This window comes from Thamnophis elegans, chromosome Z (genome assembly GCF_009769535.1).
Source record: "Thamnophis elegans isolate rThaEle1 chromosome Z, rThaEle1.pri, whole genome shotgun sequence".
In the NCBI taxonomy this organism is placed as follows: domain Eukaryota; kingdom Metazoa; phylum Chordata; class Lepidosauria; order Squamata; family Colubridae; genus Thamnophis; species Thamnophis elegans.
In genome coordinates this window covers 107,299,571-107,316,485 of record NC_045558.1, presented here as the reverse complement: position 1 = coordinate 107,316,485, position 16,915 = coordinate 107,299,571, and the positions used below count along the sequence as shown (strand labels likewise).

Genomic DNA, 16,915 nt, shown 5'->3' with positions numbered 1-16,915 from the left:
GCTTTTAAATGATCTTCCAACTTGGTTGCTTATTTGGAAAATAAACCTAGGCAGAACCTAAGACCAGATTTGGCTATCAATTAGGTACACATTTTTAATCAATTGTTTGACATGTGCGTGTATGCACTTTTTTTACCGGGGGTTGGGGGGGGGGACAAAAAAGCTAACGTGACCTATTCTTTTTTTTTGCATGCTTTATAAGGGGCATCTGCAATTTTGACTTATTTTATCAATAAATGTCAACATAACAAAATAACTCTGATTGAAGCTTGGCCCATTGTATAGGCCTGTTTCAAAGGCTTGGCTTTGATTGGACACTCAGAAACTTCCATTGTGAGTTTTTTTGAGTTGCTGCCTCTGTTTGACCCTGATCATCAACCTCCCAACTGAGTTCTGGATGTAACTGCTTCCTGAAGTTCTATGTGGGTTAGGTTGTTAAATTTGTACTATCTGTTCTTGAGTGTGGATGTAGCCCTCCTTCCCTTTTACCTGAAATTTGGGTAAGGCAGAACAAGAAATGCCCCTCATTTTGTGGTTGTTATTTATAAGTAGTTTTGGAGTATGTGGTGCTACTATAAACCCAATGCTAGCATAACAATTAATAAAAGCATTTTATTTTAGTAAATGTGACAAAATAGACAGTTGGGAAATTAGATAGCTGAACCAAATTATACCAGACCACGTACAAGTGCCAGAAATGAATCAAGCAAAGAGACAAACTTAGAAACAGGAATAATCATGAGAATGAAGATAATAATGCTTGGTGCTTTTGCTTATATTTTTCCTGCCAGTTCTGCACGTTTAACTCTAGTACTTTCAGAACTTGAGTATCAGGTAGAATCTGCTCCTTCAGCCCTTCCTACTACTCTCAGGAATCTACTGCCAATTTTCACTAGAAAAAAAAAACTTCTACCTGCCTCCTTCAGCCTGGAAAGGGATAGTAACTTTTGCAGAAATATTTGTTTTCTAGACAGAAAAATATTATTTACTTAGTCTTGCATATAACATAAAGTCCACTATCAGTATCAGTGATGTGTGGTGAGGTTTATGGCTGGTAAGGCAGCAATTTTTTTAGACTTGTGGACTTCAACTCCCAGAATTCCACAACCATTTAAAGTGACAGCATTTGTTTTTCTCCTTTGCTAAATAAGTTTCCTTCTTTCTTTTTCTTCTCCCTTACCCCCCTTCCTCCCTCTCTCCCTCCCTCCCCCCTCTCTCAAACATACACACACACACACACAAACACACACACACAAAGTTGCACCAGGATTCAGAAAATTTAGGTTTTCCTCCTCAGCTCATGTTAGCAATACCACTAGCAGTATTTTGGCTGGCAGGTATAAGTAGAAGTGGAAATTCATTCTACTGAAAACATTGTTTTTGCTTATGATTGGATAATTAAAATTTCAGAAGACCCAAAGGCATAATATTAGAGTGTTACATAGTGCATAAACTAAAGAACTGTTTCAATATGCTCCCTTCCCCCTCTCTCAAACACACACACACACAAAGTTGCACCAGGAGGATGAAGTTTGAATTCCTCCCCCTCCTTCCGACCCACATGTACCTTTTCCAGCTGTTTCAGAGAGGATTTCAACTCTGCTCTTGCCTGCCACATGAAAAGAAAAAAAAATGTAAAAGAAAAAAGCCAAGAGCTGAGGTCAGGCTGAGCTAGCTGCTGCCAGAGTCACCATGGATGACTCTGCTTAGTGATTAACTGTTTTAAAAGGCCTCTAAAAAGCACCCTCTACAGGAGGAGGCAAGAGAACAACGTGCCTCATCTACGTCAGGAATTTTTAGGCATTTAACCCTTGCTTAACTCTGCTCGAGTGATCATAAAACACCAGATTAGATGAGGCATATTGTTCTCTCGCCTCCTCCTATAGAGGGCACTTTTTAAGAGGCTTTTTTAAACAGTTAAGCACTAAGCAGAGTCATCCATGGTGACTCTGGCAGCAACTAACTCAGTCTGACCTCAGCTCTTGCCTTTTTCCTTTTACATTTTTTTTCTTTTCATGATGACAGTGGGGAGGCTCTGTCTCACCTGCCTCCCCTGACTGCACGTCCCTGATCAGTATTACCACCTCCATCCACTATCAGTGTTTATCAAACTTGACAACTTTAAGATGTGTAAACTTTTTTTTATATTTAAATTTTTTATTTTTGAATAAACACAAACAGACAAAACACAAAAAAACCCACAAAACCATCTTCCATTACAAATTGCAGAAAGTGTGTCGATTGGTTACAAAAGCTTCCGTGCATCCCTTCCACAGTCGTCACCTACAATTCATGTCAAATCATATATTTTACATCAAATATATTTTTATATATTACTGTCATCATACCTCAACCTTCATTTGACTGTAATTTTTTTTACGTCCTTTTATCTAAAATATTCCAAATTTAAAGCAAAACCACATAATGACACTGCATTAGCTCTTCCCAATATCATCCAGTAATATTATATCTTTATAACATGTTCTAAATAAAAATTGGTTATATTTAATAACAGAGTTTCTAAACCTCCTTTTATAGTTACCATTTGCAATTTATATCAAATTTCCTCTTATCAAACATAAGAGACCATCCAGACAGAAACCCAATATTTTTACTGTTGCCTTTGTTACATTTGTGTATTTGTGCTGATAAATAATTAAAGGGAGACTAGTATAAATCTATTTCAAGCTATTTAGCTCTCATCAGCTAGCCATACAGCACAGGTTCGAATCCCAGTAAGGGTATGGCTAGCTGATGAGAGCTAAATAGCTTGAAATAGATCTATACTAGTCTCCCTTTATTTATTTATCAACACACACACACACACACACACATACATACATACATACATACATACATATATATATATATATATATATATATACACACGCACACACACACACATACATTATTATCATTATCAATCATTTATTTAACTATATATAGACACACACACATATACATACATACATTATTATCATTATCAATCATTTATTTAACTATATCCATTATCACTTTATTTTTTATTTAATGTTCTAAATTTAACTACATTTGACTTAATTTTTTATTATAAACTTTCATACATAACAAAGTTTCTAAATCAGCTTATCTTTGCTTATCACTAGTGCTTCTAACAAGATTTCTCTTGTTGGTTCCATAAATTCTTCTCTCCTTTCTTCTTCTATGCCTTGAAATCTGGGGTAAGGCTCCAGTCCATCTTTCTCCATTTTCCATATTCCACTCTTTCCATTTCCAACCACGCTCAGTTCGCTGATGGTATCAACAATTTTCTTATCTCATTGTTTATTTTTTCCTTCAGTTTTTAGTTCTCTGACCTCCACTTTCTTCATTTGATGAACATCCTCAATTTTTCCATCAAATTTTACTTTCTACAATCTATGATCTCCAATCTCTTCTCAATTTTCTCTGTTACTTCTAATAATTTTTGAATTTCAAACCTAATCTTTTGCAATGTTAAGGTTTCTTTTTCATGTTGCACGATTCTTCCAACTTGTAAACACTGCCACTCTAGCATTCAAAACTTTTTATTAGGTTTAAAGCAAGTTCATTTATAATCTTTCAAGACAAGGCTTTGTTTTCATTCCATTTCAGCTGCCAATGATGTTCTTGAAGAGCACCTGTATAAACAATCCATGCTCTTCTCACTATCACTCTCTGTAAACAAGTTGAAGAACCTTGAAATATAAAGTCAAACGATCAAAAAGAAAAAAGAAAGGACAATATTTCCAAGCCTCCAGCCTCTAAGTGGAGGAGGAGTCCTTTCTCTCTGTTCTTACAGCCCTCTTTGTATTCCTTTTATATCTTCTTTATATTCCAGGCTTAAAGAAAACAAAAATTCTAAGTGGAGCAAAAAGAAAAGGGACCATCCAATCCAGCATTATAAAAATAAAGAAAAAGATTTTGATCCATAGGTAAAGGAAAGAATATAAAAAGTAGAAGAAAAACTAATCCATTCAATTTAAGGAATAGGAAACATTTGCAGAAGTTCCATCCGTAAAAGTGAAAAAAAGGATAACAAACTGTCTAATGTAGCTTAATTTCACTGCTTATTCTCTTCTGTTTTCAAATTTAATTTAGCTTTCATTTTTTTGAATAGACTCTTTTATAACAAAAAGATTTCCTCACCAGATGGACACACTTTCTCTTTCTGTTTTCCTCCCATTCTGGAACTGTCCCAACTTCAGCAGCTACAATGGCTGTGCTTCTGTCGCTGACAAAAAGAGATTCTCCTGGATCAATCAGGGACTTTGCGGTGTCCCTGAGATCAGCAGGACGTATTCTTCCCTATCACCATCTCTTCGGGACGGTTTAAGTCCAAAAGGACCGTCCAGCTGCAAAAGTATCGACTGCAATCTTGGAGCTCCAAGATCGCACGTCGTGTCGTCGTGACATCAGCATCCTCTCCCCAAGATGCGTAAACTTTAATTCCCATGCTGGCTGCGAATTCTGGAAGCTGAAGTCCAGTGTTTCTTAAAATTGCTAATTTTAGGAAACATTGCATTATATTATTTAACTTTCTCTATGCATTTCTGCTATTGATTCATATAGCAACATAGACCTGTATTATTTATGAATTTAAAATGTAGCTAGAAACCACATCTTGCAATGCATCAAGTACTGTCCAGTTTTTGCTTTGCTAGGCAGGGACCAAAAACCGAAAGCTGATGCGCAATGCTAATGACTATGGTCCTTTTACATTTTATGTTCTTGGTTGTGGGAACATGGAGTACTATTGAAGAGCCAAGGTGGCACAGTGGTTAGGGTGCAGTACTGCAGGCCACTTCAGCTGACTGTTATCTGCAGTTCAGCGGTTCTAATCTCACCGGCTCAAGGTTGACTCAGCCTTCCATCCTTCCGAGGTGGGTGAAATGAGGACCCATACTGTGGGGGCGATATGCTGACTCTGTAAACCGCTTAGAGAGGGCTGAAAGCCCTATGAAGCGATATATAAGTCTAACTGCTATTGGTATTGCTATTACTATGATTTAGAAACTTAATAGGAATATATATTGCAAGTTTTAAAAGTTAAAAATGCTAGGTATTTAAATAATTGTATTTGTTCTATAATAAAACAATCAGCATAGCATCTAGAAAATAAATGCAAAAGAAAAATTAAGATTATTTAAAGGATTCAATGATTCAGAATTTATTCTCATTTTGAGCCAGTGAATGGAAAGAACATGGTAGCATCTATTCAGTTAGTGATCAAGACATGGTCTTGTTCATGTTAAAACACCTTTCTAAAAAGAAAAGAGATTAAAATGCCCTTGCTTTAGACATTACAGCCTAGTCGGCAAGCAAACTGGTTCCTCTCATTGGGGGGGAATGGGGGGTTTCTGCCAGTTCTAACCTCTTCTATAGAAGAGGTTCCACAAATCTACCATGCTGTTTAGAACCAGTTCCAGCTCCCTCCACCCGCCCGTACGCACCACGCTTGCCCCGCCCGCCGCTCACTGATTGGCTGGCTCATCAATCGCCCCGTCCGCCTCTAAGACTCCTATCCAAACCTTAAAGTCTTAAAGCTATCAAGTTTGAACATCCCTGGGATTTTTTTTCTAAAGGGTTAGGGGTGCAAGAGTCTTGTAACTTGACAGCTTTAAGACCTGCACACTTCAATGACAGAGTTCCTGAGCCAACATTACTGGAGGAGGAATTCTGGGAGTTGAAGTCCATAAGTCTTAAAGCTATCAAGTTTGAACACCCCTGGGTTTTTTTTTCTAAAGGGTTAGAAGTGCAAGGGTCTTGTAACTTGACAGCTTTAAGACTTGCATGCTTCAATGCTAGAGTTTCTGAGCCAACATTTTGGTTGCTAAGCAAGAGCGTTTTTGTGAGTTTCACCACATTTTACAAGTTGGCCAAGCCCACCCAGTCACATGACTGCCAAGCCACTCCCACCAAGTCACATGACTGGCAAGCCCCTCCCACCCATTCACATGGCTGGCAAGTAACTCCCACAAAGCTGGCCATAGAAGAGATTCTAAAATTATTTGATACCCACCACTGGGGGGGGGGGGTGGAGGGAGAGAGAGAGAAAAAAATTGTATACTCACACACCCACATATATTTATATATTCATAATTCCCTGCATACATGCACTTATCTGTACTAGATAACCTGTGACTTGTTGATCATACATTGAGCAAAAGATCATGCAGTCTGATGCAGCCAGAATGAGTGTTAAATTTATATGATCTATATTGCTATTAGTTGGATATGAAAATTAACAATGATTCCAAAATTGTCATGGCATAATGCTAAAGTAGGAGCAACTTCTGACTTCTGCCTGGCTTCCCCATTGACTTTGCTTGTGAGAAGCCGATGGGGAGTGTTGGAAATCACAGTTTCATGACTGTGAGCATGCTGCAATGTCCAGAGCTTTGCAAATAAAAGTGGCATTGATATTGTGCAAACTTCAGTTCCTCGGAAATAATAGGCCCTAGATTTGTTATGCACTCTTTAAATTAGCAGAGTTGACACAACTCAATATGGACGGAAGGTGCACCCATGCACCCCCACGCACCTGCACATAAACACACATACACATAAAGCACTCGGATAGAAAGAATTGTAATAGAAAAATACTAACAAAGAAGAACTAAGATAAAAGAATTGCAATGAAAAGTATTGCGTGATTTTCTGATGCAGTGTGTAGATATATTACCTGACACACATATTGGCACCACATTGCCACAAATGCACACATACCTACTAGAAAACAAGCAAATCATTTTGGTCTGTTAAGAATGATAAAAATCATTCTTACAGAGTTACAATGGATAACAAGGTGGAAAAAAGCCTAACTATATTGCATATTTCAGAGGAGAACCTACACTACTATTGTTACAAAATTGCATAGTCTCTTCAATCCCAATCCACTGCTGATCCCGCAAAGTTTCTTCTTCCTCTTCCTTGTTGCCGTAGTTACTATACATCCACCCTCACCAAAAATATAGTCAGTGGTACTAGTGGCAATATTTTTACTTGTATGTGCTTATATGCAGTGTAGAAATAACAATGAAGTTACTGTTGTGATCTAGGGAAGAGATAAATGAAGTTGTGTTTGTGAGTCTATCTACTATAGATAGCAAAAAGAATAGAATTGTATCCACTGACTACATAAATGTTAGGAGCCATCATAATGAACACTGGTTTTAAATTTAGCTTTTGTTTATTCAGATTTCATATAAAAATCTTTGGGCTGCAGCTTTGCAGTTGAGCACATTGTTAGTATGCAACAAATACAGATTAAAAATTCTCAAAAAGGATGAACTTTTAATCTGTATTTGTTGCATGCTAACAGGATGAATTTTTAATCTGTATTTTTATATGAAATAAAAGATTTTTATATGAAATCTGAATAAACGTTCTGTTAACACACATGAAAGAAGAATCAAAATCATAGTTTTGCTTCTGGTTTTGGTTGATGGGACCCCAAAAGTACTTCACATGGAGCCCCTCACACCCAATTAGATTTCAAAGAGCTTTGATAATTTGGCTAATATCCTTGGCCAGCATATCCGGTTTTGACAAAGGCAGCAATAATGCCACATTTTTCCAGGCACAAGCCACCATTTTAATTCTTTGCATTGTTCTTGATAAACATGACATTTTCCTGTGATTTACCTATGGTTAACTGAGCTGTCTAAATCTGAGTACCATCATTTCTGATTTAGAGTGACCAAAATTTAAGGCCAATATCTACTCATGATCTTATTCACATTTGCCAAAAATGATGGCACCTCTGGCTTGAGATAAGGTGCTTAATTACAGGAGAGCTGTAATATGTGGATAAGCAGCTACAAAAAGGTTACATTGTTATGCATTTTTAGGGGAAATGCTTTAGAAATATATGACATTGAAAAGCAGGTGCCCTCTCTTTTCATGGGCTCTAGTTATAATTTCCTTTCAAAATCAGATTCTTTGTATGAGAGGGAGGGAAGGAAGGAGGGAGGGAAGGTTGGCTAGATTCCTCTGTTCGCAGCCCAAGCACCTACGCTCCTTGTCTGCCAATATTCTCAACCTGTTACCCTCTAAATGTACAGAGATTATTACTCAAAGAAAGGCTAGAAATGGTGCGAGGACCCCGTTTTAGGAGAATCTGCTCCAGGCTATTCTCTTGTTTCCTTGGCTCCCTGCTACATCAGTGTGATTTCCAATATTGTAAATAGTCTTCTTTTTTAGCTTTTCCTTGCCAAAGAATAGCATGTCACCAGGACTGGTTTCAGGTTTAAGGAGGTGCTTGTCAAATTGCTTAGCCAGAACTTAAGTCTGAAAGAGGGAATTCACTAGCAACCATTCCACAAATGTGAGAAAGGAAACAAGACAGTTGCAAATTCAATTTTTTCCTGATAAGGAAAAGAGTCAGAGAAAGTGTTGTAACTGCAGGAGTTAGAGAGCCAGGATGCCTGTTCCTGTTGCCAGATTTTGTAGTAAAGTGTAACTTGCTAGGAGGGAAATTCTGTTACATAAAGTGGCCACGTGAATTTTGTAAGACCAATGCCAAGCAAAAATGAAGAAGATCTTTATGCCAGAGCCATCCAAGTTTATTTTAGGATTGTTCGGTTCTTCTTTTCTTGCCACTCTAATTTCAGGGCAGAATCTCCTGGGGTGTTTCAATGACTTCTAAATCATTCCTTTTCTATTTCTGTGACACCTATTTAAGCTACTTAAGAATCAGTTCAAGATTCACTGTTTCTAGCAAGCAAAGAAGCATCTTTGATTGGTATTGGCCCAAGAAGCTGCCTAGTTATTAGATCAACAGCCCCGCTGAGGCTGTTGATCCCAGGGAAAAAACAATGTTTTTCTCACCTTCAGCATCAGAGCTTTTCGTTCTTCCTCTGAGTTGAGTTCATCTGCTTGTCCATGAGCTGCCCCCAAGAGTGTCCCCAGGAGAAGCAGCTGCATCAGAGCCCAAAGCTCCATACTCCTTCTCTGCACAGTTCTGTCCAAACAGTGGAAGAGGACACCAATTCTCTTGAACTTGCGCAGATATGAGGAAAGAATGAGTCTTCTTTTTTATCCGGGAATTCACTGCTGTCTGCCCACTCAGGGGCTGGGGCAGAAATGAGGAGGGAGGAACAAAGCTTCAGCCATCCAAAAGCTGGAATGTCTAATCTGATCCAGATGTGAGAATATGAAGCCAAAACCTCACCCACACTGAACCTCAGCTCAGAACTGCCTGTGGGTTGTCACCTGGCCAGTTTAAATTTGAGGTTTTTTTCCTTTTCACGGAATATAACTTTATGATGGCTACTATGGCGATGATGATGATGATGATGATGATGACACCTAAAATTCAAGGAGAACTAATCTTCATGATGTAAAAGCATGTACATTTGTACATATTTACACATGAAATCAGGGATGCGGTAGCTTAGTAGCGTGACCTAACAAATGCGCGAACATCAAAAGCGTGCCGACAAAACTGCGGCGCTAAGCCGCGATGTCAAAAGCGCGCCGACAGAAGCTTAAGCTTAAGTTAAGGTAAGGTTTAGGGTTAGGGTTAGGGTTAGGTTTAGGGTTTGGTTTAGGGTTAGGGTTACAGCGCGCTTCTGTCGGCGCGCTGTTGTCGGCGTGCTTCAGCGCTCATTCATCGGCGCGGTTTTGTCACCGCGGTTTAGTCAGGCGCGCTTTTGTCGTTCACGCATTTGTGGTGGAACCGCTTAGTAGCTAAGATGTTGAGCTTATCTATCAGAAAGGTTGGCTTTTCAGCGGTTCGAATCCCTAGCGCTGCGTAACAGAGTGAGCTCCCGTTACTTGTCCCAGCTTCTGCCAATCTAGCAGTTCGAAAGCATGTAGAAATGCAAGTAGAAAAAATAGGAACCACCTTTGGTGGGAAGGTAACAGTGCTCCTGGTGCCTTCGGCATTTAGTCATGCTAGCCACATGACCACAGAGACATTTTTGGACAGCGCTGGCTCTTCAGCTTTGAAACAGAGATGAGCACTGCCCCCTAGAGTAGGGAATGACTAACACATATGTGCGAGGGGAACTTTTACCTTTTACACATGAAATAATGTACCATAAAATATTTAATGTAATGTAAACAATGCAATTCAGTTGGAAGATGCTGCATCTAATTCACGAAAGACAGTTTTTACCTTAACTTGTAAAGGAGCAGTGCAAGTGGAAACATAGAAAAAAAAAATGATATCATGGCAAGCCAGCCCAAAAGGCATTTGTAGGTTCCTGCTGCAAAGGACAATACAAATACAAAATGGGCAGCTTTGACCTTCCAATAAGAAATGGTCATGCTGTGTGTGGTTCTATCAAAATATATTGCAAATGTAAGACCTTTTGTATATCTATTATTAGTTGTTTCTTTGCAACTAGTTGTTGGCAAATGACACTGGGCAAGGTAGACTGAAGGGGCCAACGTACATTATGTTTCTTTTTAATACCATCAGTATAGGAAAATTTGGTTAAATATAGAGGACATATTATAGTCCCCAACCCATGCCCTTTTATTAATTATATGTTGAGGATTTTTTCTAGGCTTTTTATTGCCTATTTTACTGCCATTTCTTACAGTTTTCATGTGCTACTATGTTATGTATGTTGAAATGTAGTATATTATAACTTTTAACAAGGCAAACACCTTTAAATATGTAAAATTATTTTTGCAACATTTTTCCCCACCTTCATCATTTTGTTCCATTTCCTCTCATTTCAGGAAAGTGGTAATTGGTCAGGTGTTTTCTTGTGATAGTGGATGTTTAATTTTAGTTGCACAATTGTAAATAACCACACTTTAAAACCTGCATATATTCATCCATCCATCCTTCCATTGATTCATATAGAATTGTTCATTAATTTGTTAGATTTCTTTATTTCCAAAAACTCAAGACAGCATTATAAGTAGTCCTCTTTTAGCAGCCTTTTTTGCATTTATAGTGATCATGAAAAAATAACTTTCAACCAACCAATCTTTACAAACTTTGCAAGTCTGTAAAATAAAGGAAAGTTCTAAATAAGATCATAAGCACAGTTGTGTTTTCATTTAGTGACCACTTTATTTATGACCAATTTGCCCATCCCAATTGTGATCACAAAATGATCACAATACAGGAATCCTCATAGAGATGGGGAGTTAAGTGATGAAGCATGCTAGTAATATTGTAACCAAACTCTTCCGTTACATATTTGCAAATGAATTGTAAGCAAATATGAAAATGTAGGGCTTCCATTGTGACATCATAATCAGTGGTGTGATTCAAAATTTTTACTACCGGTTCTGTGGGCGTGGCTTGGTGGGAGTGGCAAGGGAAGGATATTGTAAAATTTTCATTCCCTCCCCACTCCAGGGGAAGGTTACTCCAAAGTCCACATTTCTTCCCAATCAGCTGGGATTTGGGAGGCAGAGAATAGATGGAGATGGGGCCAGTCACAGGTGGTATTTACCGGTTCTCCAAATACTCAAAATTTCTGCTACCGGTTCTCCAAAACTGGTTAGAACCTGCTGAATACCACCTCTGATCATAATGCGTATTTCTCCATCATCCTGGAGATAGTTCTGGGTTACAATAAGCATGTTGTCTATGGAATAACCATGTTTTAAGAACAGAGATGTGAAATTACCTTTGTGCTTTCCTGCTTCTTCTGCAGTTTCAACGATATATCGCCAATTTCTTGGTATGGGTGTCCATGGTAAATACAAATGATAAAGCAAATATGATCTTTCAAAAGCTGTCTTCTTATCCTATGCATTGGCCTAAGACCTTTGCTCAAATTAAAAATTCAGTAAATATTGTGATGAATTCATTGTATCTGATCAAAGAGCAGCAGTTATTCCTAAAGATAAATAATACCGACCCAGAGATGCTTGAGAAACAAAAGAGGGTCCAGAATAATCTGTCTTTAGAAGGTTTCTCTCATTTTCACCTGAAGGATATTTCATTCCACTTTTGACTATTGGAAATACTATACCACCAGTTAACAGTTAGCTCACCATATTTGAGTCTCTTCTCTGTCAGAATGACAGCTTCCATCAGTGAAATGAATGGAAAAAAGGAAGGCAGCTGCTAACAATCTCTTTGAAAACCTGGGTCCCAATCTCAATGAGGACAGCCTTTGGCACTGTAATTTTAATGGCTGTGAGCTACTTTAGAAGTCGAATTTGGCACAAAAGCAAGGCTATAATTAATATAATACATCAAATGCCTATACCATCCAAAATATGTCTGTATATCATATCCCTGCAATATGTGGCTATAATACCACTCTGTCGTATATTTGTATATGATTCAGTGAGCTCTGTATATAGATGAGTTTCTGTATCTCACTCTCTAGAACTGAGCAGATAGTAGATCAGGATTCAGGATCGAGTCCTGGGTGAGTCACAGCCAATTACTAAGGATCTCCCAATTGTTTAACCATAGCAACACTTTCCTCTAAGGAAATTAGGTTAGTGAAATAGAGAAAGCTAGGGAAAATAATAATGGACTCTGTTTAAAAGAGCTTTCCTAGAATCAAAAATATATATTTGCTCTGAACCAAAGTATAAACATGGCCCAGAAACCTCATTCTCTGGCACAACCTCAAAATGTAGTCTTCATCTCATTCCCAGCCTGTACCTGAGTAAGTTTAAAGTTGTCCTGAGCAGTTCCAGGTTTGAAGGAGGGCTGTTTCCCTTCCCCTGGTTCAATTTTGGTCCAGGTTATGACCTCACAGTCTTCGCTAAACATTTGTTTGCTGATGGATTAGGAATTTCAATTTCCTGAAGATCCACCTCATTAGTCAGTGCTCTCTAGGACTATTTTAACTTGAGCCACAGGAGACATTGGACCAGGGGTGAGATGTTATGGGTTTGCCCAGGTTCAGGAGAACCCGTAGCTAACATTATGGCTGGTTCGGAGAACCTCCAAATTCCACCCCTGCCCACCTCTCCCCTCCCAGGAATCTCCAGAAGCCCGTTTTGGATGCGAGTTAAGTGCAAGGCCCCAACGGAGGCTTGGGGAGGAGGAAAAATGGACTTCCTGGAAGGCCTCCGGAGCCCAGCGTAGGCAGTTTTCGTCCTCACAGAGGCTCAAGGAAAGCCTCCAGAGCCTGGGGAAGGCAAAAACACACCACCACCCGCTGTGGTGCAGGAGGCTGACCAGGCCATGCCCACGATGACCACGCCCATCCAGAAATTGGGCAAAGAACCCATTGCTGAAATTTTTGAAGCCCACCCCTGCATTGGACCCTGGCTTGTTCAGAGGCTTTTGTCTACATAAGACTTGATGAGTGCTTTTCACAGCATTTGTTAAGTCTCCTGTATTGTTCAGTTGCTAAGTTGTGTCTAACTTTTCATGACTCCATGGATCACACAACATGCCATGTTCCCTTTTTCTCCTCTGTCTCCCAGAGTTTGCCCAAATTCATGCTCATTGCATCAATGACACTATCTAACAATTTCATCATCTGCCAACTCTTCCTCCTCTTGCCTTCAATCTTTCTCAACCTCAGGGTTTTTTCCAACAAGTCTTCTCTTCTCATTAAGTGGCCAAAGTATTTGAGCTTTAGCTTCAGCTAATCTCTTGTGGCTCCTTAGAAATACAGGTTTAGTGCTCTGCTGAAAGAATACTAATCCCACTTGGCCCAAAAAGTACATTTAAACTGGGAAAACATGCTGGGCTCTGCCTGCTTTGTGTTGGCAGTTCAGCTATCATTGCATCCACTACATGATTTTCATTACAAGGTTTTATATTGCTAAACTTTTTATTATCCCTCAGGACTATACAAAAACACTACAAGTGATGTTCTGACAGTAGAATGCTTCCAGGATTAACCTTATTCAGCTGCAGTTTCCATGGCTGTTTATACAATGTCTCACCATTACTTATGTCCAGGGGTCAGTTGCTGCTGGCATTACTGCCGGTTCGGCGTGCACGCAATTTTACATGCGCGCCCTCACTTTGCTCGCACGAGCATCAGATATGCACTCTGCATGCATGTGCAGTTGCTCATAAATAGGTCTATGCATGCACAGAACATTAAAAAATGAAAAAAAAATAACACAATGCACTGACTGGGGAACCGGTTCGGAGGTGTGGCAGGCTGTGGTCACTGCCAGTTCCAGCGACCCAGGCTAGCAATCCACTACCGGTTCAGCTGAACCGGTCCGAACTGGTAGGAACCCACCTCTGCTTATGTCCCCGCTGATAGGGAATGTATATCAGTAGCAGCTGCATTGTTCCAGTGGTCTAGCCTGGTATATGTGTTCTCCTTGACCACTCCTTGCCTACTTTTGCATGCTGCCAATCATGAGCTCAGAAGTGGGTTCCTTGGTAGTTCATGGTCTTTTAGAAGAATCTGAAACAATGACCAGATACAGCGTAATAAACAGGTAACAGGAACAGAAAAGAGAAGGGATTGTTTTGAGCAGGTGCATTGGGAGAGTTCCTTCACTCCATGGCCCATCTCACTCTTAACCCCTGCCTCCAATAACTATTATCGGTCAGCTATTCCTGCATACAAGTTTAGTGGGGTTTTTTTTCCAGAAGAATGCTTCATTATTTACTATTTATTAAATATTGATGCTGTCAATCTTGCCTGTAAGGTGACTGTGGGTGGCTTACAGATTATTAAAAATAGAAAAATAATTAAAATATTAAAATTATGCAATTTTTTAAAAAAATAAAACTATATAAAATATATATCTAATAGACGGATAGTACAGGGATGAGGTCTTCTTACCCCATCAACCACCTCCAGCTCAGGGCCCCAAGCCAACCAGCCAAACCAAGTTTTAATATTCTTCTCAAAAGGCCAAAAGGATGGGAGTAGTTCTCACCTCCGATAGAGTTTTCCACAGGGACACAGCAGAAAAGGCTCTTCTCCTTGATCCCACCTGCTGAAATTCATAGAGTCTATAGGAAGCTTCTTTTGCTGGGTGGAAGTGAGATGGGCTAGTCCCATTAGAGTCAGATGGATCCTGAGATACCCCAGATCCATGTCTTATAGGGCTTTAAAGGTAATAACCAACACTTTGAATGTGACTTGGAAGCAAACCAGTAATCCATACAAGTCACCCAACAGTAATGGTATATGTAAGACCCTAGGGCCCCCCAGAACTATGTGTATTGCTGCATACTGCATTATCTGTAGGTTATGAATACTGTTCAAGGGTAGCCCCATGTAGAGGTGTTGCAGTAATCCAACTAAGAGATGATTAGGACATGAGTGACAGTGAGCAAGGCTTCTGTGTGTGTGTGTGTGTGTGTGTGTGTCTGTGTGTATATATAGCAATTATTTGTAGAAATAGTTTACCTGATAGTAACAGGTACAGAAGAAAGATTGCACAGAATATCAAGACAGTTCCTTCCAGTATACTCTGCTTGCCATCTATTGGTCAGACTACTTGACTGAAAGCTAAAAACTTGCCCTTCTAACATCTGTCGAAACTTGTTCCAGGCTGTATTTGGAAGACAATTTGTTCTTGTTTCCCCACCGATGCTGGGTGGGAGGGAAAACAAAGCTGTGGGAATCCACCAATCCCTTTCCTTGACTTGGACTGCAGTAAGTAAACTGGAACAGCATCATTTATCAGCTTCATTACTGTGGCATATTTGGGAGGAACATAATTTATGCTGGCAGTTCAAGGTGGTGGATAGCACTTTAAACTTGTCTATGAGGATGAGGTCTGAGCATTCTTCTTCCCATTTACTGAACTATTATTTAGCACTTGGTTCCAGATAGAGGACTTCAAGATTTAGGCACAAATGAAGGATAATCACTCAAATTAAAATTAATTCATCCCACAACATTCACCATTGTACATGGCTTTCAATTATATCTCAGGAGCATCTATACTTTTGGACATCTCACTGCTTCTACATACTGAATCATCCATGGAAAATGAACTTACAGTGTTTTAGCAAGTATAAAGAGAGAGAACTCCAAGAACTATAGAAAGATAATTCAGGACTCCATGCAACCTTAGGGCCATAATCTCCCTACCCCTGCCAGAAAACAGGAAATAAGGAATTATTGCTATATATCTTACGATAGACTAAGATGTATTTTACAAAGGCACAAATAGTTTTGCATAAAAGAACACCATTTTAAACATTTCTACGCTTAGGATAGGACAACCCACAATTAATCACCACAGTAATTAATTGTTATTAATGGTGATAATGTATATATTCATGTTTACATGTAGCACTATTGTGGATATCTGGGCAGTAGAATGGAATCTACTGGTTCTGCATGATTCCCAATAGATCGCCACAGGTCTTATTCCTAGTAGTTCAACAATCATAAGAAAGGTTGTATAATGGGAGATTTTCTCAATTTATTAGAGCAGATTACCTTAGGAATTATTTAGTGCAGGAATTGTGGACTTCAACTCCCAGAGTTCCTCTGGGAGAAACTCTGGGAGCTGAAGTCCACAAGTCTTCAAGTTGCCAAGGTTGGAGATCCCTGATTTAGCAGTTGTTGACTCAACAAATATCTTTGGTGAATCTAGTCAGATGTATCATATCTAATTTGGTTTGGACTTGTACATGCAGGCCATTCTAGGACACAGCTCACTGGATCCAGAAAAGAACTTGATCTATTCTTAGATCCACAGGTTGTATTGGGTTTTATTCTTGTGATACCAAGCTTCAACATTATTGAACTTCAGAGTTCTAAGAATATATTTCATAAACTTGATGTCTGTCCACATCTACTATATGTCACCATCTAAAAAATAATTAGAACTGTCTGGCAAAGAAAGACAAGGTTCCTCAATTGCACTAGGTGAGAAAGGTTGGTCAGAAACTAGCAGATAAACTAAATGAGTTTATTCTAAAGTAGATACTTCGGGGTTCGCTGTTCTAGGCACCTACAGTAAACCAGCTCTCAAAAATAATAAGAAATATTTCTAGAACTTATTGAATTTGTTGAGGAATATTTTATGCTGCCTTTCT

At 39.1% G+C, this 16,915-nt stretch overlaps 1 protein-coding gene across 1 annotated transcript in view; it reads right to left on the bottom strand.

Moving 5' to 3' along the window:
- Window positions 1–8,943, bottom strand: part of CLEC11A (C-type lectin domain containing 11A) — a 33,029-nt gene extending 24,086 nt beyond the window's left edge. Inside the window, exon 1 of the mRNA XM_032236798.1 lies at window positions 8,830–8,943. Coding sequence (XP_032092689.1) covers window positions 8,830–8,943 — 114 coding nt within the window. The remainder of the gene's footprint in view (window positions 1–8,829) is intronic.
- Window positions 8,944–16,915: the final 7,972 nt, after the last annotated feature.